The 23,272-nt window shown below is 41.9% G+C and overlaps 1 protein-coding gene and 1 pseudogene across 1 annotated transcript; both read right to left on the bottom strand.

The window, feature by feature from the left end:
* Positions 1-830: 830 nt before the first annotated feature.
* LOC118209482 lies at positions 831-11,856 on the bottom strand (annotated as a pseudogene).
* Positions 11,857-16,147: 4,291 nt separating this feature from the next.
* On the bottom strand, positions 16,148-20,774 carry LOC118209464 (extracellular calcium-sensing receptor-like). Its single transcript, XM_035384784.1, has 6 exons — positions 20,559-20,774; positions 19,650-19,944; positions 18,383-19,180; positions 17,726-17,947; positions 17,511-17,634; positions 16,148-17,265 (listed from the first exon to the last, which is right to left on the bottom strand). Exons 1-6 carry the CDS (start codon positions 20,747-20,749, stop codon positions 16,352-16,354), a joined length of 2,544 nt encoding a protein of 847 aa, XP_035240675.1. The 5' UTR covers positions 20,750-20,774; the 3' UTR covers positions 16,148-16,351.
* Between the last annotated feature and the right edge of the window lie 2,498 nt (positions 20,775-23,272).

Below are 23,272 nucleotides of genomic sequence, written 5' to 3'. Positions count from 1 at the left end.
TAAACAATAAACAGCATGTGATCATGCTGTGTTTCTTTGAATCCCTGTGAGAAATCTTCTGGATATTTGTGGGAGTCCCTTTCTAAAGTCATATTCACACAGGGATTTTCAATCAAATGATTGCCATACAAAAACAAGTCTCCCCTCCCGATAGAATGGGCCAAAAACAGCTATGCCCTCCCAGCCCTGAAAAACAAACACCCCCAGCTTGATGATGATGTATATTGTTAGGCTGGCAGCAAACTTCAACAACACCTCCTGCGCCCCTCTGCAGCTCCCAAAGAAGTAAGACTGATTCTGTCTGCCCTCAACAGCACTCTGCAGACAGGCGTTGCTTCTTCTAAATCTTCTAAAACTTCGAAACTAAGTTCTAATCTTGTTACTTTGGTGCATTTTCAGTGAGGACTGAAAAACTGCACAGTATATACAAAAGGCAGAAAACACAAGCATTCTGATTCATCAATATTTTATTGGTGGTACCCAATGGTCTATGGCTCCAACTAAGTTAACAGTGGTAAAAATATGGTCTTCAGAAATATTTACAGATATGTGTGTTTTTCACTTTAAGAAATATACTGTGGGAGAATAACATATGCCAGACAGTCTAAATAAAGTTATCCATGAACATTACTGAGAATTGCTTCTGTGTTTCAGAAAGATTTTATACCATTTTCCCCATCATGTGTTTTTTGGTATTTTGCTCAGGCCGAAACAATATTATGAAACATTTAGGGACAAAAATGCAAACAATCAGACCAAAGCTGGAAGCTAAAATTGCAAAGATCTCCACAGCTACAGTGAACTTTCCAGGTGAGCTGACATAAGCTGGTATAAAGGTGATCCAGACTGCACAGAATATGAGCATGCTGAATGTGATGAATTTGGCTTCATTGAAGTTGTCAGGCAGCTTACGAGCCAGAAAAGCTAAAACAAAGCACAATATAGAGAGGAGTCCAATATAACCCAGCACAGCCCAGAACCCCACTGCTGATCCTACATCACACTCTAGAATGATCTTTTCTTTATAGTGCTTCATGTTCTTGTTGGGGAATGGAGGGGATATAGTTAACCAAAGCACACAAATTAGGACCTGAATGAGAGTGAAAGCAAGAACACTCAGTCTTTGCTGGGGAGGCCCAAACCACTTCATGATATTACTGCCCGGAAGTGTAGCCCTGAATGCCATTAACACCACTATTGTTTTTCCCAGAACACAGGAGATGCAGAGGACAAAGGTGATCCCAAACGCAGTGTGGCGCAGCATACAGGACCAATCAGAGGGCCGGCCGATGAAGGTAAGAGAGCAAAGGAAACACAGTTTCAATGAAAAGAGAAGCAGGAAACTCAGCTCTGAGTTGTTGGCTTTCACAATGGGAGTGTCCCTGTGTCTGTAAAACACAGCAGCTACTGTGATGGCTATGCAGGCCCCAGTCACCGAACAAGCTGCTAGGATAATCCCCAGAACCTCGTGGAAGGACAAGAACTCAATAGGTTTTGGTACACATTCGTCCTTCTCAGCATTCGTCCAGTAGTCGACTGGACAGGTGATACAGCCAAGGGAATCTGCACGAAAGAGGAAATCTCATTAGTCTGGAGTGTGCAGAAGAGGTCAGGGCATGAATAGCAGGCTCTGAGCGCTGTGGGATTGAAACATGTGATAATAATCTTTTGCTTCAGATCCTTGTACTGATATTAAACTCATCAACATTGTCTTGACTAAGCTCATTAATTTACAAATGAGTCCCCCAACATGCGAGAGCCTGCATCAAGTACATTGATACAAGAATGTACTTTTTCTAAATGTGATGTAGTTAATGTGCTACATAGAGTTAATTATTTCAGCTTCTCTGTACCTGTAGCATTGCTGATTTCTCCCTCAGCACAAGGCACACAGTCGTAGCAGCAGACAGGCTTTCCTCTCTGCACAGCCTTCCGAGTGCCTGGGGGACAGCTCTCACTGCACACTGACACAGGCACCTTCAAACAAATATCACAGCAATAGACATGGAACCAACTCTGACATGCCACCATATCTGTCTAATGAAATTACATTTCAATGTGAAATTACCTGCAGTTGGCTGCCTGCCCAGGTAATATTATTCTTAATGATGAATACTTGTCCATCTGGAGCAGATGCATCATAGTGACCCACAGTCACTAACTCCATGTGCCCATCCCTCATCACCTGCCAGTTCACCAAGTCATAAGTAGCCACCGGATCCCCATTGGTATCAAAGGAGACTTTGTACCCATTCCTGGAGAAGTTCACTTTTCTCAGTTGCTCCATGACCTGATGGGAGGGAGCCAGAGGGTTGATAGTACACCTGCTAGTAACCAGCTCAACTTCCACTCAACCTATATGTTAACACCAGGAGCGCCGGACCATTTCCTGGCATTCAAATAACTTTTCGCGCGGCCAAGGGTCAAAAGACACATTAGCCTTCAAACTGGAAATATTCGCATTGTTCGCTAGATGGCGCTTATTAGACAGGAGCTGACAAAGGTTGCCAGCCCATTGTCCTAATGAAATATTTGCGAGATTTTAGACTGTCAGAGTATCAGAGTAAGTTATGTTTTAGTTACGGCTCGGCATTCTAGTCAACACATTGTTGCAATATAAATGTATTTAGAATAAACAGTATGTCTGTATGAAAAGCTAACAATAAACAGATTGTAGGGAGGTCAAACCTGTTTTTCAAAAAACAAATTTGACAGTTTATTCTTCATGCATAATATCATAAATGCTAATAATCAAATAGGCTAACAACATATAAATCGCCAATTTGCTAAAATTAGCCGCTTCCCTCCGCATGTGATCACTGATCGCTGTCGTTGGAGGGAAACGCATCATCACCCGTGCGAATTTTAGGGTCGGGTTTTCTGTTTTATAAAAATACATGTAAAAAATATTGTCGTTCAAACGAGTTTTTTTCCGGTGACCAGAAAACATGTAGGCTAGGCTACACTGGCAAGCAGGTCATAGCTGGCTGTGACTATTCGACTGGGGATTCGAAATCCAAAGTCTCTTATTCATCGTAGACTAATTACAAAAAACACCCATTCGTAACACTGAATAATACCGCACTGTACATAAGACCATAGCAAATATATACATGCAAGAATTCTGTTGTTCAAACGAGTTTTTTCCGGTGACCAGAAAACATGTAGGCTATACAGGCAAGCAGGTCATAGCCTAGCTAGCTGTGACTATTCGACTGGGGATTCGAAATCCAAAGAAGTCTCTTGTTCATCGTAATTACAAAAAACACCCATTCGTAACACTGAATAATACCGCACTGTAGCCTACATAAGACCTTAGCAACCAAGTGGAATTTCAAAACTGATTATCGCTTCAGCGCACACACAAAGTCAAATTGAGATAGCAACAAAGTAAAAAGACGAGACACCTGTCTTCAGTAATTTGCTTTATTAGATCAAAAAGCATACAGCACATTGTTAGGAAGTTGAAACGATTTTGAAAATATAACGTTAGCTAAATATATAGCTAGCAAGTTGAATTATTTAGAATCACCCCGCAAATCAATAAATAAAAAATCTATATAAAACATTAGCAATAGAGCTGCTGGTAATGCGGTAACGCCGTCAGCATTCAAGACAGAGCTTGGGTTGCATTTTTGTACATTTGCCGCAGACAAGTCGTTTACACTTGTCACAGATATCACAAGTTTTGTTCCCTCCACATCTGGATACCTGGCAGCGTTTTCTTTTTAGTGACCGCTCTCGCTGTGGTGTGTTGGGGGTTTCTGGACTGCAGAGGGGCGCTAGGACGGTACGCCGCGGAGCTGCCTTTGCGGTCATGTGATTTGCACGCAACTCCTTGGCCAACTCAAGAATAAATCTTCTCCGACTAATTGTTTTGTTCATGCATTGCGTGTACAAAACATGGGCGTTGATTGCAGCCAGATCCAAAATGTTGTAAAAAACGGCAACTGGCCAACGACGACTGCCCCCCTTGACCGAATACAGCCGTGCCATCTGGTCCAAAACATCCACTCCCATTTTTGTTGCGTTGTAATGGGCGATGGTTTCTGGCAGTTTTTTGGCATCAGTGTCGATCGATACGGTTTTGTGCATAGTGCTCAAAATGCACACATTTTTCTTGGGCTTGCACTGATAAACCGTAAGTGTAGCGTGTCCAGCTCTCCAGATCGTGGTGGAAAATCTCTCTTGATTTTGTGCCTTCGCAGAAGGGGGCACTTCTCTCCTCTTTTTGTTCATGGTACCCACCAATGTAGTTTTTTTTGCGTGTAGATTGTTCGCCAGGGCAATCGATGTGAAGAAATTGTCCGAGGTTATATTTCTTCCTTTTCCGACGAAGGGTTCCACAAGGCGCATGACCACATTGTCAGCTAATCGTTCACCGACAGGCCTCGCCTCATCTTTCCCAAGGTATGGGAAAGCGTTCAGCATGTACTTCGTTTCAACGTCGGCTGCTATCCAGAACTTTATCCCAAATTTATCTGGTTTAGTAGCAATGTACTGCGTGAAGCGGCACCGCGCTTTAGTTGGGAACAACTGCTCATCAACAGTTATGTTTTCTCCAGGTGTGTAACACGCAGTACTGTTGCTTACAAATTTGCTCCATATTTCGGAAATAATGGCAAATTTGTCTTTCTCAAGACGTGTTGCCCTTGTGTCCTTGTCATCAAATCTGAGATAGCGCATGATGTCCCGAAACCTTTGCCGCGACATAGTTTCATTGAAAAATGGATTTCCCAAGTCTGAAGACCAAAAGTCTTCTAAATTCATACTTTTACCGCCAGTGATGCCTCGTAAATACAGCAGTCCCACGAAAGCTTTCAATTCGTCGACTGACAGGTCCCAGTTTTCTGCACCATTTATGTGGGCTTCTGCCACAGTATACTTGACAATCTGCCCCCACATCAGAATGTCAATCAGACATAGCAGACTGCTCAGCGGACTTACAATGTTCTCCTTGGCGCACCGTGTGGGCCCAGCCTTTTCCCGTAAGATATTGCAGGATGGTGCTCTGCCCAGAGCATTACCAGCAGTCTGTTCGACCCAAACTGTCCCATCGTTTGCCCTTTCCTCTCTCTCTGAGACAAACTCAGTCGTAGTCGCAGTCTCAGTTTCAACTTCAGAATCAGATTCAGAAGCTGAATCAAATTCAATATCCAGCTCCAACTCCTCATCGCCCGAATCCATTTCATTGGCATCCTGAATCAGGTCCAAAGCTTGCTTGGCAGAGTATCTCTGTGGTCGTGTGTTCATCTTGGCAAGCGATACCAAACCGAACTGGTCGCCGAAATAATCATGCTTCTCTTTTATAGCCATATTTTCGTAGCCCAATAATAATTTGAATAGAAATTATTATAACAGCCCCGCCCATGCCATTATAGTTTCAGGTGTGAGGGGCGTGGTGTGGTGCGTGAAAAGTAAATTCCTTGATAGGATGTAACATCCATAACATGTTACATTAACAATCTTTTCGATTAAAACTTTGATAATTATGTAGATGCCTAAATGTGAATACTCTGCGTAAAAATTAAAAAAGTTGCACATAATAGCAACATCTGCAAACGTGTAGGGTATCTGTTTCCGTTGTGTGGTATTTTAACATGGATGCATTTCATTTTAACCCTTATATAAATTTTTCCACTTGCATAACTATGTAGGACTATGATTTTCGTTTGTGTAGGAATACAAACGAAATTCGCATGCATTTTAGAGAGATGATAACGAAACGATCGCAATATTTTAAATATTTTAAAAGAATATAAATAATGATACATTTATTCCTGGTTATTTGACGTGATTCTTGCTTGGGCTGTCAATCCTATGATAGTGTAAGAAAATTGTTCATTACATGTGCCGATCATTAGTAACATTAGTGGTAGCGACCTGTTTCTCCCGATTGGTAACTGTAAATGTATTGCTGAAAGTGGAATAGTAATTATGTGGGCAATTAGTTTCATAAACTCCATAAACCCTATCAATGATTGCGTGGACATGGTAAAGCACAGAGACGCCTATATTCCCACGCAACGCATCCCGATTTATGCATGTGCTGTTGCATCTACGCAGACAGCGTGAGCAGTCTTCTAACACAGTTCCTAACGTGCAAGGCTCTAATTTTTGAATATGAAACAAGGTCCGAACCTATTATGACTAGAAATAAGTAAAACTTAAAAAACAAGTAAAAGTGTGACACTTGTATCTTTGTTTTGGGCATTTCTCTTTTTACTACTCAGTAGGCCTAAAAGGCCTACTCATGATAATAGCTTCAAAAAAACTACCAGCTATTCACGCACGATCGTTCACGCTCATCCATTGAATCGTCCCTCACCCCTCCCCCAGCACCAGAATACTGAATTCTTTAGATGCCTTTAGCGAAACCAGAGCTGATAGTTTTTTCTCTATGGCCCCGAGTCAAACCCAGTAGGTGTGAATGTTCAGCTTCGCAGAGGGGTGTGATTTTCTTCCTCTTCACGACACCAGTGATGGCGATTGGAGACTTCACCTCAATAGACCTAACTTATATTTTCAAAACCTACATTTTCAACTGTGAAAACAATATTTAAAAATTTCCATTCAATCTATGGATAAGCAAATGTATTTATTGATATCAAATCAATAAACAAGAAAATCAATATAAAACATTAGTAGGCTAAATGTTAATAGTAAACATAAAACATCAGTAATAACAAGCCCAAATCCGCAATAGCTGCGACCGCGCATGCATCCACAGGAGGACACTTTTGTGGACCAACTGACCAACAAACTAAAGAGCTGCTGGTCGCCTATATGCCGCGGAGTTTGTAAGCTTAGCTGCCTTTGCCATCATGTGATTTGACATTGCAAGTTCGGTCGATAGCACATTGCTCAAGATGCCGTCTCATCTTTATACGTGCATGCATGAATATGTGCTTTCGTTTCTAAGTAAGTGAAAAATTACGGTCAGCATAACCATGCTGTGCCATGCTTCGCTAAAGCATCTGAAGTTTTCTGTGTTCTCGGGTGGGGGAGGGGTGAGCGTTGAATGTCCCATACAGATCAGTGGTCTTACCCTTACCCTTAGATTGACATGTGAATGTCCCACTTGAGAATGGTTCACTTATGCCACGTGTGAATGTTTGAAAGTTGATATCTCTCCAGGGAGAGGTAAAATGTTCTATTTGTCCGGCACATAATATTATTATGTTATGTTAGCCTACTCAAAAATAATACAAGTATTTTGCTTAGCCGTAATTAGTTACGCTACAAAGTATGCCTTGTATTACTTTTAGTTACGCAACAATCTCTCGCTCTTGCTTATACTTTTTTCTACATTTTTATTCTTTTTTTTCTATTTAGTTTACTGTTTTTAAAAAAAGATTTTTATTACTAGTTTACTCAACGGAATAACAGCATACACCACACGAACACATCACAAGACACTTCACATTTGAGAAATCATTTTTGATTGTAGGCTATGTAATAGTTACATTTATTGTTCTCTCAAGTAGCCTAAAGGTTAATACTATGTTTTTAAAAAATTGTGGAGTTATACATAATAGCAACTGCAAAGCCTAGCCTAACCGGACATCGTGTCACCACTCGCGTGCTTCCACAATGATTTTTTCCCCCCAAAACCTTTACTCCCTGAAACGAATGTCCCCTATTTCCTGGTCCCTCAAAAGCCAAATGTGTCACGTCACATTTTTACCTCACAGAAAATAGGATATGATACAGCTATAATTTTTTTTTAGCATATTTTGTGTGTGTGTGTGTGTGTGTGTGTGTGTGTGTGTGTGTATACATCAACGAGCAAGGTATGCTTGATCAGAACTCACAGAAAGTCCACTGATAACAAGTGCACTAAATAAACGTAATCCGTCTGGGATAAATGCATAGGAAATTTGCCGAGGGAACCGATGGCAGAAGAAACGTCCGAGTTGGTGTACAAAAAGACGTCTTCACTGAAACACTCTATAAATAAACTAATTAACAGCCGAAACAAACCATGACTAACTATAAACTAACAAACTACGCTATGATTCAAATATATTTTTATCATGCTGTATTGTAGTGGTTTCTTTATTTTAGATTGTTTTTGCAATAGTGTTACAGTTTGTAGTCCTAAAACCCGGAAGTAAGTTGGCATTGGGTTCTCATCAGATTTCTCCCGTGGGGATTTAGTTTTCTGCCGAAAGTAAGGTTTGTGGTGAACGTAAGCCTAAATGAGCTTCACGATTGTTTGTCAACCGTGGATTTCTAAGCTGTCATGTGCTTTTGAAAAGTAGGCTAAGTTTCTATATTGAAACTACAAGAGCGGTCACATTTTTGCAATAACCACTCTTGTTTTACTAGCTCGCATGCACGCTGAGCGTCGAACGCTAAGCGTGAGTGAGCGGCGAACCCATAGAACTCGTAAAACAAAACGTGAAACTGTTTTAGGCATAAATTAACCATAGGTCTTATTTTCGGAAGAAAACTAAATCCCTATTGGAAAAATGCATTGGCAATCTGCCGAGGGAACCCATGGCGGAAGAAACGTCCGGGTTGGCCTACAAAAAGACGTATTCACTGTAATATTCTATGAATAAACAAATTAACAGCCGAAACAAATAGCGCTTCGAATATATTTTTATCTTGTTATATTGTAGTCGTTTCTTTAGCTTAGATTTAGTTTTTTCAATATCATACGCAGCATTGTTGTTGTACGTGAACGTGTCGCATGCAGCCATTGTGCACGAGAATGATAATGCATAAAATTGAAAAAAAAAAATTGTTTATGCATTTGAAGACGGATCAATTTTATTTTAACCCTTATTTAGAAATTTCCAGTTGTATAATAACTGTAAAAATAAAATGTAGGGCTATGATTTCAGAACACAAGGGAAAGGCATAGGCATAAACAAATGATCACAAAACGAACGCAATAGCCTATAAAAATATTTTTTAAGATCACATATTTAAAACATTATATAATGTATTATTCAAAATAAACATAAACAAATATTTCTAATAACAAAATAAATAAAACATTCGTACAAATATAAATGCGTGTCCACCGCGATGAAAAGTATATCCTTGCGCCTCCTGGTGTGGTGAAGGAAAACTGACTCCTTAGTCTGAAGACGGCCGTAATTTAACAACACTGTTATAACACACACGGAAGTGAAATAAGGTGCTTTTAACATTTTCCAAACGGGACTTTGACATTCCTACTACGCTGGTACGTAAAGAACAAATATTTAGGAAAAGTCAGTGAATGCGGATGATGTAGCTTGCTAGTAACTAAATGAAAAAAATCCTAAACTCCGAAATATCTCAGTGACAGGTCAAATGACCTGTCACAGCGCTCCTAGTGTTAACCATCCACTCTGCAATAACCACATCCTCGCAGTCGTAGGCAATAGGTTCTGTATGTTCGTGTCCTCACCCTTTATAGTTGAAAGATTGTGTACTGGACTGTTTACCTGCCGTGGCTGAAGTTGGATACTTGTGTTGCAGTGGGGTGGAGCTTTAGGTTTGTCTGTGCAGATGATGCTGTGTATGGCATAGGCTATTGCATACACAGCCTTGTACACCATGTTGGAGATGCGCAGCTGGGATGTGTCTGTGTAGGGGTTCTGCAGATCTTGCAGATTCTGGTTTCCATCGCATGGTTTCTGGCCCACTGCAGTCTGACTTCCCCCCAGGCTGCAGCCGAATGCGCTCTCCCAGAACTCTGTGAGGAGCGGTGAGTGGGAAACCTGTGCCGGCCCCAGGTCCAACAGGAAGTCCCGCAGCCCTGGAATGACTGAGCGGCGGATGCCAAAACCGATGGCACCGGCGAACAGACGGAACTGCAACATCTTGTGGTTAGTGACCCAGGCCTCACTCCCAATCCATTGTAGCGGAGCCATCAGCTTGCCTTCCAGCTCAGAAAGCAAGACTAGCATGTCTCCATAGGCAGCAAATGCCACAACGACTCGCGCTGTGGACCTGCAGATGACCTCTGCCACACGTTGCACTTTTGCGCGAGGGTTGGTCCTATAGAATGCCTCTGAGTACTCCACGCAGATGCCCTCTGCCTGTGCGGCCTGCAGGAAGGCGGCCATCCCGTTGTTCCCATAGTCTGAGTCGCTCCTCACCACCCCAATCCAAGTCCAGCCGAAATGCTTGACTAGTTTAGCCAGGGCAGCTGCCTGGTAGTAGTCACTGGGGATGGTCCTGGAGAATGTGGGGTGCTGCAGCTTGTCACTAAGACAGGCACAGGTAGCAAAATGGCTCACCTGTAGCTCCATGAAAGGAAAGATGCACATTTTAAACCATAGAACTTTATTCTATTCACGAATATTGGTGTGTCTTCCTACCTATCTACTTATGTGTATTCAGCACTAATACACTAGCGCTCTGTACAAATTCCTGTAGCCATTAAGCAAATGCAAAGTGTCTTATAGGAGGAATATTGACTGAAAGAAGTATTGTAGTTAAATAGATAAAAATGTCTGTTCACAGAAACATTTGTAAGACCAAGTTGCCTTGAAAGCAGCAGGCTTATTATTCAAAAATATGTGTCTTTGGATACATAAAAACACAATATGATCAAAATATCATATAATGGCTCATCTCTATATTTATTTAAAATACATTTTTGAATGCAAAGATTATTATATTATAACTATTTCACATAATTTATTGGAACATGCGATGTAGGACTGGACAGGAGGAGCTCACCAGGGGGATGCCGAAAGGCCCAAGAATTCTGGACATGGCAATTGAAGGAGTGGAGCTAGACTCACCCACTACAGCATGCACAGTGGCAGACTTTGAGCAGGACTGGTTGGGAAAGAAGACTGGCTCAATGCCATTGGCCAGCTGGAATGCCACCTTCGCTACCACTGGCACAGAGGCACAGCTGTCATGGATCTGGTGGCCCAGAGTTACATTTGGCAGGAGCTCTGAGCTGTTGTTGATTTCCTTGATCGCAAAAATCATGGTTCTAGCAAAGCGCAGTTCCTGGAAATTTAAACTGTTGTGAACAAAATGAAGAGTCACAAACATTTATAAGACATAACATATGCAACAAGGTGTGAAATGAGTATTTAAAATATGCTTTTTACTTTTATTAAATTGGCTGTTTCATTTTTAGATTGAAATTAGAGATGAGTAATACATGGGCTCACCGTGAAGATCAACAGATTTTCCTAGTGCTTTGGTTATCAAGAATAGTTCAAGCTCTTCTATATATTTTAGAATTTATTTCACTTCTAGAATTACAGAACGTATATTTCCAAAGTTGAAAAATTGTTTGTAACTTATATGTGAGTACATGACTGCTGTAAGGACATGTAATGCCTTAACTTGAATGTAATTCCTAAAAATTAAACAACTGAAACTAAACTAAATATACAGTACATCTTGTAAATTATTTGCAGCATAATAAAACAACGACAATATGCATAAAACAAAAAACTTGTCTTTTAAGATTAAAAGTAAACCCATGGAGATGATGTAATTTCATAAGTGTTTAGCAATTTTATTTACAATAAATTCTGCAACCAATCAAAGCAATGTATTCCACAGCATATTGTGTTTACATTTATTTTTATGCATCTCTGGAATTTGAACATATGATTGTCCCCAAAGTGGCCTCCACATTGTACAATGCTCTGCCTCTCTTCACTGACCTGCCCGTACACTGCGGCGCTTTGGGTTGGCTGGTGTAGTTGTTCTCAGTGGTGATCACATAGTCGTGGATAGAAAAAACGCCTCCGATCATAAAGTCCCCAGGTTGAGAGAATGAAGTAGGCCTGGGGGTCCCCTGCAGTGTGCACCCCAACCCTGACCTTACCTTTGGCAGGGTGAGATCTCCAGCCACCAGTGCCAGTACCAGTGGGGTCCACATCACCTCCATGCTTTAATAACAGGATGTGGCACTCTCTCATGTTTAAATACCCTCATGAAGCACAGCCCCCTGATCTCATGGAGAGGAAGAGGCATTCCCTCCAGGGGGAAACACATGCAGAGGTGTGGCAATGTATTATTTACAAAATGACCAACAGTCACAATTTCATTTTTTTTTTTTATTGTCTTTGATCCTCATAAGAATCCTCTTCTCACCACACAGGCACAGTAAACCACACACAGTAGTAAAACAGAACAGAATGGAATCATTACAAGCCTGAAACTAATTCAGTACCCAAGTGACTTTGATTTATGTTAATTTGACACTAAATACATACTGTAAAAATTGTCTACCCAAATTTATGGAACCATTATTTTTTCAGGGAGGAACATGTTATATGAGCAGTATTTTGACAGAAATTAGAATTCTTAAACAAAGGGTATAATTTCCGGGCAACATACTGTATCTATACATATTTGTACATACCGTTTACCACTACATTCCCAATCACTTAAAAAGGCAATCTCTTAAAGCTGAATCACTTTGTGGCAACACACAGCAGATATAAGAATGATGGTAGTATTTGCAGGGCATAAGTGTGCAATCAAGATTAAAGTATCAAAACCAATGAAATATGTGAGGAATTATTCATGATGCACACAATGTACATGAAGGCGTAAATTAACATAAATGGCCAGAGTTACCTACATAAAACTTCCAGCGCAAAATGTGGCTTGATGCAGGTATGTTGGTGCGTACACAGTCTGCATTAAATTAACATCTTATTTACAAAGGCTACAGCTAATTACACAGTCAGTGAATGGGACTTCCTACTAATCACATTCTGCATATGAGGCATAGCTTAAAATGCACAGTTAAAAAAACTTGAATGTGGGGAAATTAATGCATGTTCTCATGTGAGATTAGAGCATATCCAGCACTATGGTCAGCACAGGACAAAATGCGGACTGTGATATTCCAGTTGTGGCTACAGTTGTAATGTAGCCACAAATTAAATGAAACAGATGAAACAGATGCGAGAGCATAATGATACAAGGGTTGTCTATTAGCGGGATGGAATGGGGACTTTGTGTGGTTCAATGGAAGTTCTAGGTCATCTTTTATTTCTCCCAGAGGAGTAATTATTTCTATTGCTGGGTGTTTATCAGAGTAATTGTAAGTGTCACTGATTCCATACAATTTATCTCTATTTTTTGGCTGTTCCGTGTCTTGTCTTATAGTGCTTTCCATGATTTTTTGGCATGGAAAATATAATGGAGACTCAAACCTTGTGATATAGGCTACAACATATGCCAAATATAACTTTAAAGAAATAAAAACAAACACACAGTAACCCTGTTTTTTATTACTGTAATGCAATTTGAGCATGAACTGTTTCTAACAATGTTCCATTAAAAGCACAAATCACACCTTTTCCGTGATATACAAGATTAGTTAAATGCACCAGACTATCAATGCATTTACTTGTATTTTTTTACTAGTAGCAAATGTCCACTGATCACTTGTTATGGTCGCTACAGTTGCACATGTTAATACATTTTAAACTTCACTTAACTAAATCAAAAATCTAAGAGGTGACCTGAAGGATGTAGTTCTCGGGTAGACTATTTTGACAAATGGATCTAAAATACAAAATAAAATACACCCACACTTGGGACAGTTTTTTGTACGAGTTCTTGTATTTGTAAAATGTAAAATACTGATTGTAAAAAATATTGGACATACATATATACATACATATGTCAGGAGGTAGCCTGACGGCTGTGCCTGATTCACTGGGGGATTGGTTATTGGAGTCTGGGTGCACATTCAGATCGGGGCCTAAGCCGATTCGCCGGTCGCGGGAGTTGGGGGCGTGGCACAGCTGTTTTGTGTTTGGTCCTAACAGCCTTGCAGGGATAAGAAGGCAGGTGAGAGGGAGAACACGAGAGACGCCGGGGAGGGTGTTTGGTTCCTCGGAAGAGGATTTTTCCTTTTTTCTTTTCTTTAAGTTAGTTTAAGTTTGTTGGGTTGGGTTTCTGTTTCTTTGGTTATTATTTCTGTTTCTCTTTGTTTGAGCTGTCTCCCGTCCTTGGTGGTGGGCTGGCGGTCCCGGACGCTGCACTGGTGCCACGAGGAGCGAGCTGCGCCCAGACCAAGCGGAAAACGTGGTGGGATCCGGGGAGGAGCGGCGCTGTGCAGAGCCGGACTGGTCCTGTGGCAAGGACACTGCGCTACGTCGGCCAGGACCAACGCCGCGAGGGGAGACTCTGGACAAGCCCTGACGAGGGCGGAGGAACAGTGAGTCTCCCACTCCGAGACTGTAAAGCGCGGACCAGGACCGGAGCCGGTGCCGACTCACTCTCCAGCTACAGGGCGCAGCAGGGACTGCGTGGTAACCAGTGGAACTTCAAGAACCTACAGCGGACGGCAGAGTGGGCCGGGGCGCCACCCAGCAGCCTAGAGACTGACGTGGACAGTGGGAGACAGCAGACCTTTGGGGGTTTGATTTATTTTTCTTTTTTTTCTTTTTTTTTTTTGGATGTAGAGTGGCCCAGCAGTGAGGTGTGGGCCAACTACATCCTTTCTTTGATTTGGCTGATTGTTTGTGGTGTGCGTGTGGGAGTGAGAGGTGTGAGTGTGCGTGAGACCCCGCCTGTGTTAGTGGCTCCCCCCGTGAGACGGCAGGGTGAGGTCTCCCCCCTCCGGCAGCGGGGCTGAGGCGCAGGGGGGCCAGAGTGGGTACACTGTTTTTTTGCTGAGTGTGGGCACGTGTGAGGGGAACCCCAGCGGCATAAAAGTGTGTGGTGTGTGAGAGGTGTTGCTCTTACCTGCGTCGGGGGCTCCGTGGAAGGGAAGGGGAGGGCCAGAGTGGAAGTGTTAGAGGAAGCCGGGGGGAAGAAGGAAGGGCGGGGTTGGTGCGAGATTGTGGCGTGCTCTGTTTTATGAATTAAATGTTAAATAAAAGTTTCCCTTTTACCTGCCTTGTCCTGATCTCCTGGTGGTGGGTGGGTTCCTGAAAAAAAGCATTGTTAGGTGGCCGGAGGCAGCGCGGGGCTGCTCCTGACTCCCGACACATACATACATACATACAAAGATACTTCATTACTCCAATGGGAACATTTCCCTAGCAGCATATAGCAATCACATTTACAAACAGACATTGATATCAAGAAACATGCAATCATTCACTTTACAGAAAGCGTCAAATAAATATATAAACAGAGATACAAATTGAGGCATATTGAATAAATTCTTACAAACCTATCCAGACATGTTTGCCCCATTAATGTTCTGTATGGTTGAATGGTGGTTGGTGGGGCATGTTTGGCAGGGTATTTTAAGCGATTTAGACTTCTGAACTTGCTGAGGAACAGTGGCTTAGGGAATGTTGGTTTTAAAATCTAAGGGGAAGACAAATAGGGGCAACTGGAGTCAGAAGTGCATACTTCTTGACAGTGATGCCCATGCCCGATTCAAGGCAAAATATATTAGAAAATAAATTGAATACTAATATCAATCTAGGTCATTAGCAGGAAATTTCATTAAGAACAGTATGTTTGGCATACCACAACCCCCCAAAAATATATTGTCTCAAAGAACCCTTTGAAGTGCCTCTACTTGTTACCACTTGTGTTCCACATTATCACTTTAACTGGATTGTTGTAGTGAAGAGTGTTTCATGCTGACAAAAGTGGCAAATGATGTGTTTCTAATTAGGATCTGAAGCAGAGAGATTTACTTGTGTGAACTGCAGAGCTAAGTCAGTCTCATGAAACTCAATGAACTTCCACTGGCTGTGGAGGTAACAGTAGAAAATTGTTTGATTTTACTCACAGAGTTTAATGTAATTATCAAATCAATCATGTGGAAGGTGCTAATTTTATGCTCAGAAATCTACGTAAGCCCTATACACCCGTTCTGTTAGATGGAGAACAGCTGGTAGATAAACAATAAACAGCATGTGATCATGCTGTGTTTCTCTGAATCCCTGAGAGAAATCTGCTAAATATCTGTGGGAGTCCTTTGCTAAAGTCATATTCACACAGGACTTTTAAAGCAAATGATTACGGAAAGAGAAAACCAAAAACAGCTATGCCCTCCCAGCCCTGAAAAACAAGCACGATGATGATGTATATTGTTAGGCTGGCAGCAGACTTCACCCATACACCACGCTCCCTCTGCAGCACCCAAAGGAGTAGGACTGACTCTGCCTGCCTCCAGCACATGCCCTCTGCAGGCAGACTGAACGATTGAGCAATTTACAGAAAATTCAGAAAACACAATCACTCTGATTCATCAATCTTTTATTGGTGGTATGAAATCCCCAATTGTCTATGGCTCCAGCTAAGTTAATATTAGAGGTAAAAATATGGTCCACAGAGATATTTACAGATATGTGTGTTTTTCTCTTTAAAAAATATACAGTAGCAGAATAATAAAACAAACATAACAATACAATCATCCATCAATATTACTGAATCTTTGTGTGCTTCAGAGAGATTGTGATGGCATTTTCCCCATCATGTGCTTTTTGGTATTTTGCTCCGGCCGAAACAATATTATGAAACATTTAGGGACAAAAATGCAAATGATCAAACCAAAGCTGGAAGCTAAAATTGCAAAGATCTCCACAGCTACAGTGAACTTTCCAGGTGAACTGACATAAGCTGGTATAAAGGTGATCCAGACTGCACAGAATATGAGCATGCTGAATGTGATGAATTTGGCTTCATTGAAGTTGTCTGGCAGCTTACGAGCCAGAAAAGCTAAAGCAAAGCACAATACAGAGAGGAGCCCAATATAACCCAGTACAGCCCAGAACCCCACTGCTGATCCTACATCGCATTCTAGAATGATCTTTTCTTTGTAGTGCTTCATGTTCTTGTAGGGGAAAGGAGGGGATATTGTTAACCAAAGCACACAAATAAGGACCTGTATGAGAGTGAAAGCAAGAACACTCAGTCTCTGCTGCAGAGGCCCAAACCACTTCATCACAGTACTGCCTGGAAGTGTAGCCCTGAAAGCCATTAACACCACTATTGTTTTTCCCAGAACACAGGAGATGCAGAGAACAAAGGTGATCCCAAACGCAGTGTGGCGCAGCATACAGGACCACTCAGAGGGCCGGCCGATGAAGGTAAGAGAGCAAAGGAAACACAGTTTCAATGAAAAGAGCAGCAAGAAACTCAGCTCTGAGTTGTTGGCTTTCACAATGGGAGTGTCCCTGTGTCTGTAAAACACGGCAGCCACTGTGATGGCTAAGCAGGCCCCAGTCACCGAACAAGCTGCCAGGATGATCCCCAGAATCTCATGGAAGGACAAGAATTCAACAGGTTTGGGTAAACATTCATCCTTCTCGGCATTCGACCAGTAATCAGCTGGACAGGTGATGCAGTTCAGGGAATCTGCACAGAAGAGAGAGAAAACCCTGTTCAGGAGTGAGCAGAATTAAATCAAAGCCTGGGGGAAAACTGAGCCTGGGGGCTGTGGGTTGAAACATGGATTTGACACAAATTTTCTACTTCACACCTAAATTAAACGCATCAGCATTGTCTGGCATGAACACATAGTGTTTCCCCCAATTTGTGAGAGCCTGCATGCAGTGTAATTAATGTGCTACATCGAGATAAGTATCCCTGCTTTTGTGTACCTGTAGCATTGCTGATTTCTCCCTCAGCGCAGGGCACACAGTTGTAGCAGCAAACAGGCCTTCCTTTCAGCATGGCCTTCCGAGTGCCTGGGAGACAGCTGTCACTGCACACTGACACAGGCACCTTCAAACAAATATCACAGCAATAGACATGGAGCCAACTCAGACATGCCAACATATCTGTCTAAGGAAATTACATTTGAATGTGAAATTACCTGCAGCTGGCTGCCTGCCCAGGTAATGTTCTTCTTAATGATGAAAACCTGTCCATCTCGGGCAGATGCATCATAGTGGCCCACAGTCATAAACTCCATGTTCCCATCCCTCGTCACCTGCCAGTTCACCAGCTCATAAGTGGCCACTGGATCCCCATTGGCATCAAATGAGACTGCGTACCCATTCCTGGAGAAGTTAACTTTTCTCAGGTGCTCCATGACCTAATGGGAGGGAGCCAGATGCCTGATAGTACACCTGCTAGTGACCAGCTGAACTTTGACTCAACCTCCATGTTAACCATCCACTCAGTATTCCCCAATAACCACGTCCTCACAATTTCGGCAGTAGTAAATTTCTTTCCAACATTTTTGTGCCCAACTAAAAATTTAGCAGGTCTTTCACATTCCAGTCAGGATTTAAGTAACTGAATGCTATATTTTGGTGTGGCCTTTTAGGTAGTAGGTTGTGTGTTATACCTTAAACTGTGCTCACTCGGTTATTATTTGTAATTTGCACTGTAACATTGAATGCTCTCTAAATTACACAGGATTAGGGCATCAGCCTAATAATGATAATAATAATAATAATAATAGTAATAACAGTGTTGATACCCTTAAACCCTTTATAGTTGAAAAATTGTGTGCTGGACTGTTTACCTGCAGTGGCTCAACTCGGATACTTGTGTTGCAATGGGGTGGAGCGTTAGGTTCATCTGTGCAGATGATGCTGTGTATGGCATGGGCTATTGCATACACAGCCTTGTACACCATGTTGGAGATGCGCAACTGGGACGTGTCTGTGTAGGGGTTCTGCAGATCTCGCAGATTCTGGTTTCCATCGCATGTTTTCTGACCCGCTACAGTCTGACTTCCCCCCAGGCTGCAGCCAAAAGCGCTCTCCCAGAACTCTGTGAGGAGCGGTGAGTGGGAAACCTGTGCCGGCCCCAGGTCCAAGAGGAAGTCCCGCAGCCCTGGAATGACTGAGCGGGGGATGCCAAAGCCGATGGCACCGCTAAACAGACGAAACTGCAACATCATGCGGTCAGTGACCCAGTCCTCACTCCCAATCCACTGTAGCGGGGTCATCAGCCTGCCTTCCAGCTCAGACAGCAAGACCAGCATGTCGCCCGAGGCAATGAACGCCACAACGACGCGGGCCGTGGACCTGCTGATGACCTCTGCCACGTGTCGCACTTTTGCGCGAGGGTTTGTCCTGTAGAGTGCCTCTGAGTACTCCACGCAGATGCCCTCTGCCTGTGCAGCCTGCAGGAAGGCGGCCATCCCGTTGTTCCCATAGTCTGAGTCACTCCGCACCGCTCCAATCCACGTCCAGCCAAAATGCTTGACTAGTCTAGCCAGGGCAGCGGCCTGGTAGTAGTCACTGGGGATGGTCCTGGAGAAGGTGGGGAACTGTAGCTTGTCACTAAGACAGGCACAGGTGGCAAAATAGCTCACCTATAGCTCCATGAAAGAAAAGATGCAAATTTTAAACAGTGAATGTAACTTAATTCTAACCAAGAATATTCGTGAATCAACATATTTGTCTTCATACATACCAACTTATGTCTGTCTATTCAGCACTAATACACTAGCACTGTGCACAAATTTCTGTAGTCATTCAGCAAATTCAAAGTTTCCTGTAGGAGAAATCTAATCTGCAAGAAATATTTTGGCTATAGGTGTTTATTTACAAAACCAAAAGTAAGACCAAATTGCCATGAAAATGTCCGGCTTATTATTGAAAAATATTTTCTATGTGTCTGTTGGCTACATAAAGGCATAATATGAAGACAATATCCTATATATTAATGGCTCATCTCTATATTTATTTCAAATACATTTTTGAATGCAAGGATGATTATATCATAAGAATTTCAGGTAATTTATTGGAACATGCAATGGGGACTGGGCAGATGGAGCTCACCTGGGGGATGCCGAAGGGTCCGAGAATTCTGGACATGGCGATGGAAGGAGTGGAGCCAGAGTCGCCCACAACAGCATGCACAGTGGCAGACTTTGAGCAGGACTGGGTGGGAAAGAAAACTGGCTCAATGCCATTGGCCAGCTGGAATGCCACCTTCACAGCCACTGGCACAGAGGCACAGGAGTCATGGATCTGGTAGCCCAGAGTTACACCTGGCAGGAGCTCTGAGCTGTTGTTGATCTCCTTGATGGCAAAAACCATGGTTCTAGCAAAGCGCATTTGCCGGAAATCCAACCTGTTGTGAACAACAATATACAGTGTCAAAAATATTGAAATAAACATAACAGAACATGCAACTTTTTTATTTGATTGGCTATGGTTTATATTTATATTCAATTAAGAAAGAAGTATTATATGGGCTCACCATGAAAACAAACACATTATTTTAAAAAGGTTATCTTGGTACTGGGGTTATACATAGCCCAAGCTCATTTATATATTTTATACTTATTTGACTTCTAAAATTGCAGAACATGTATATTTTTAAAGTTGCTAAATTTTCTCTTTTGATCTAATTGTGACTACATCACGCTTGCAAGGACATACAATGCCTTATCTTGAGAATGATAGAAAATATATCTTACTTTTTTATAACATAATAAAACAACGATAGCATGTATTAACTTAACAGGCTTTTTTTTAAAGACTTGGAGTAAACCTGTTGAGATCATATTATAAATGTTGAGCAATTTAAATAACAGTATATTTAGCTACACTCTGCAATTGATCTAAGTAATTAATTTCACAACACATTTTGTTTATACTAATAAATATGCATTCCCAGAATCTGAACATATGACTGTCTCCACAGTGGCCACATTGTACAATGCTCTGCCTCTCTTCACTGACCTCCCCGTACACTGCGGCGCTTTGGGTCGGCTGGTGTAGTTATGCTCAGCGGTGATCAATTTGTAGTGGATGGTAAAAACGCCTCCGATCACAAAGTCCCCAGGTTCGGAGACTGAAGCAGGCCTGGGGGTTCCCTGCAGTGTGCACCCAGACCCTGACCTTCCCTTTGCCTGTGTGAGAGCTCCAGCCATCAGTGCTAGAACCAGTGTGGTCCACATCGCCTCCATGATTTTATGACAGGATGTGGTGCTCTCTCATGTTTAAATACCCTCCTGGAGTCCTGCCCCCTGAGCTCATGCAGAGATTCCCTTTTTGGTTTAAACACATGCAAAGGAGTGGCTATTTTTAGAAAATGTCTCTGGTCCTACATGGGTAAGTATGATAAATCAGGCAAAGGTGCATTATTAGTAGTAGTAGGAATAGTAGTAGTATTTATTGTATTATTGGTTTGCTGTTTTTATTACATCGTTATTGATATACTGTTGTTCATCATACTTTTCTGTAATAATAATTATAATAATTAAAGCCGCAAGCGGCGTTGGGAGGCGTCCAAGCATTGGCACTATCGCGCCCCCTATGCAGCAATTTTAAAATGGCTTTGTCCTCATGAGCATATACCTTCACCCAAACATATCTACTGAATATCATGATGATTGTATAAAATATTGATGACTTATGGCCAATTCTGTGCTAAGAGACGCTGGCGGATGACTTAGTTGCGTCGCCATGGATGTGTCCTGGCCGCTTCCCGTAAAGGCCTTTACTATGATGTAACACTTAGATGGCATGTCGTAACAGTTAAATGGCCCGGTGTGTATGTACAGCTGCAGCGGTTCCATGCCGCAACTAAAAAAGGTGTCACACTAGTGTTGTCACGATACCAAAATTTTGACTTTGATACCAATACTAGGTTTAGTATCACGATAATTGATACTGAAACGATACTGATTCAATACTCGGTACCTAACGATACTTAAATTACCTTAATAGATCAGAAATGTAATGTCCACAAGGGATGACCATTTTCGAATTCACGGTTCATTAAAAACCTGGTTTATTAACAACCTTTAAGTTGAAGCCTGATCAACATATCAATAAGCATAGGACTATAGTATTACAACACTAAACCATAGAAAACTATATTAAATATATTTCAAAAATGAAACAATTGTAAAGTAAATTATCTTTAAACAGGTCTTTCACTTTAAAATATATCTAAAAACAGCATATTTCAATAACAATACAGCATCTTCCTATAATAAAATATTTACAAATTAGAACAGCTATTGCTATTGAAGTGAACTGAGTCTAAGCTGGCGCTGTATCAACCACGAAGAATGCAGAAGCGCAGGTCACCTCACTTGCCAACCTTAGTTGCTACTGCCACCTAGCGAAGATTCTGACAAATTACAGTTTTCATCCTCTCAATCGGTAATGCGGGAGACACATTTCCCTGGCTTTTACATTTGACACAAAACTACCGAATGTCAGGAAATTCTATTACCAAACAGTTTATTTTTTTAAGTACCGAAAAAGTGCTGAAGTTTCGGTATACGGTGCAACACTACGTCAGACAAATTCAATCCATTGCTTAGCTTAGCAGAGAATGCACATAGACAGATAGAATAATAATACACATTTCAAATAATAGATAGGACATTGAGAAAAAACGAAACAAAAGACGAAATATCAACACGCGACCTGCGTGCTGCTCGCATAATAGCCTACCGTATTATTTATTTAGACACTGGTATATAAGAAAATTTTCGGTTACGCTGACCGATAAAACGCTATTCCGAAAGCAAAATCAGACATGTTATACATCGTTAGAAAGCTTATACTCTCACCTACTGAATAAATTAACTGTCAATCAAACCAAATTATACTAAAAAGGGTGACAACGCCGTAAGCAACAGGTGTGGTACAAGCGGCCAAAACCAGACTTCGTTTTTGAAGCTCATTTCCTGGTGTTGTAGTTCCTGGTTGCTCACTAGCGCCACTACGGATGGCTCCAGTATAGGTGTTTTCATATCCGGTTTCCATGTAAGTCTACAGTACAAATGTGATCAAAATACAAAGTCAATAATTTTTTCTCACAAGAACAAATAGTCATAATAGGTGTATTTTATTTGTCTCCATGGGTCGAGTTCATGATTTATTGCGTCATTTGGGCACAGTACCAATATTTGTTCTGAACCAATGAGGTACAGCTTGCGTCACTTCCGGATTACTGCGGAGGACTGAGCTACAGTAGGGGCTACAATCTGTGGTCACTGGGGTGGGAGGTGGCGTCTCTTGGCCTTGACATTGCGGCTCCGACCACGGTCCACCTGTGCGAAGTCAGAAAATGCAGGCATCCCATTTTGTAGTGGTTTCATTATAGCGTGTGCTATTTACAGCTGCACTAGACGACCATAAAATAATCCTCCTCTGAAGTTTTGCAGTAGCCAAGTCATTTTTACTATTTCCTTTAGCCCACTTAACCAAATAATTAGTTGGCAGAAAGCGTAATCAGCTAACGCTTATGTGCTATATGTGGTAGTCCAGTAGCCTATGCTAAAACAGTTTGCAACTTCGGCTACCAAGACATTTGACTAGCTAGCTAACCCTAACCGGCAAATATTCCATCTGTCAAACGTGTTTGACGGCTTGTCAGTCGTGTACATTCCGTAAATGTCTACCTGGGCTAGGCTGCACGAATGTGACAAAGCTAG

Source organism: Anguilla anguilla, chromosome 12 (assembly GCF_013347855.1).
Source record: "Anguilla anguilla isolate fAngAng1 chromosome 12, fAngAng1.pri, whole genome shotgun sequence".
Classification (NCBI taxonomy): domain Eukaryota; kingdom Metazoa; phylum Chordata; class Actinopteri; order Anguilliformes; family Anguillidae; genus Anguilla; species Anguilla anguilla.
This window is presented reverse-complemented; position numbering and strand designations above follow the sequence as displayed.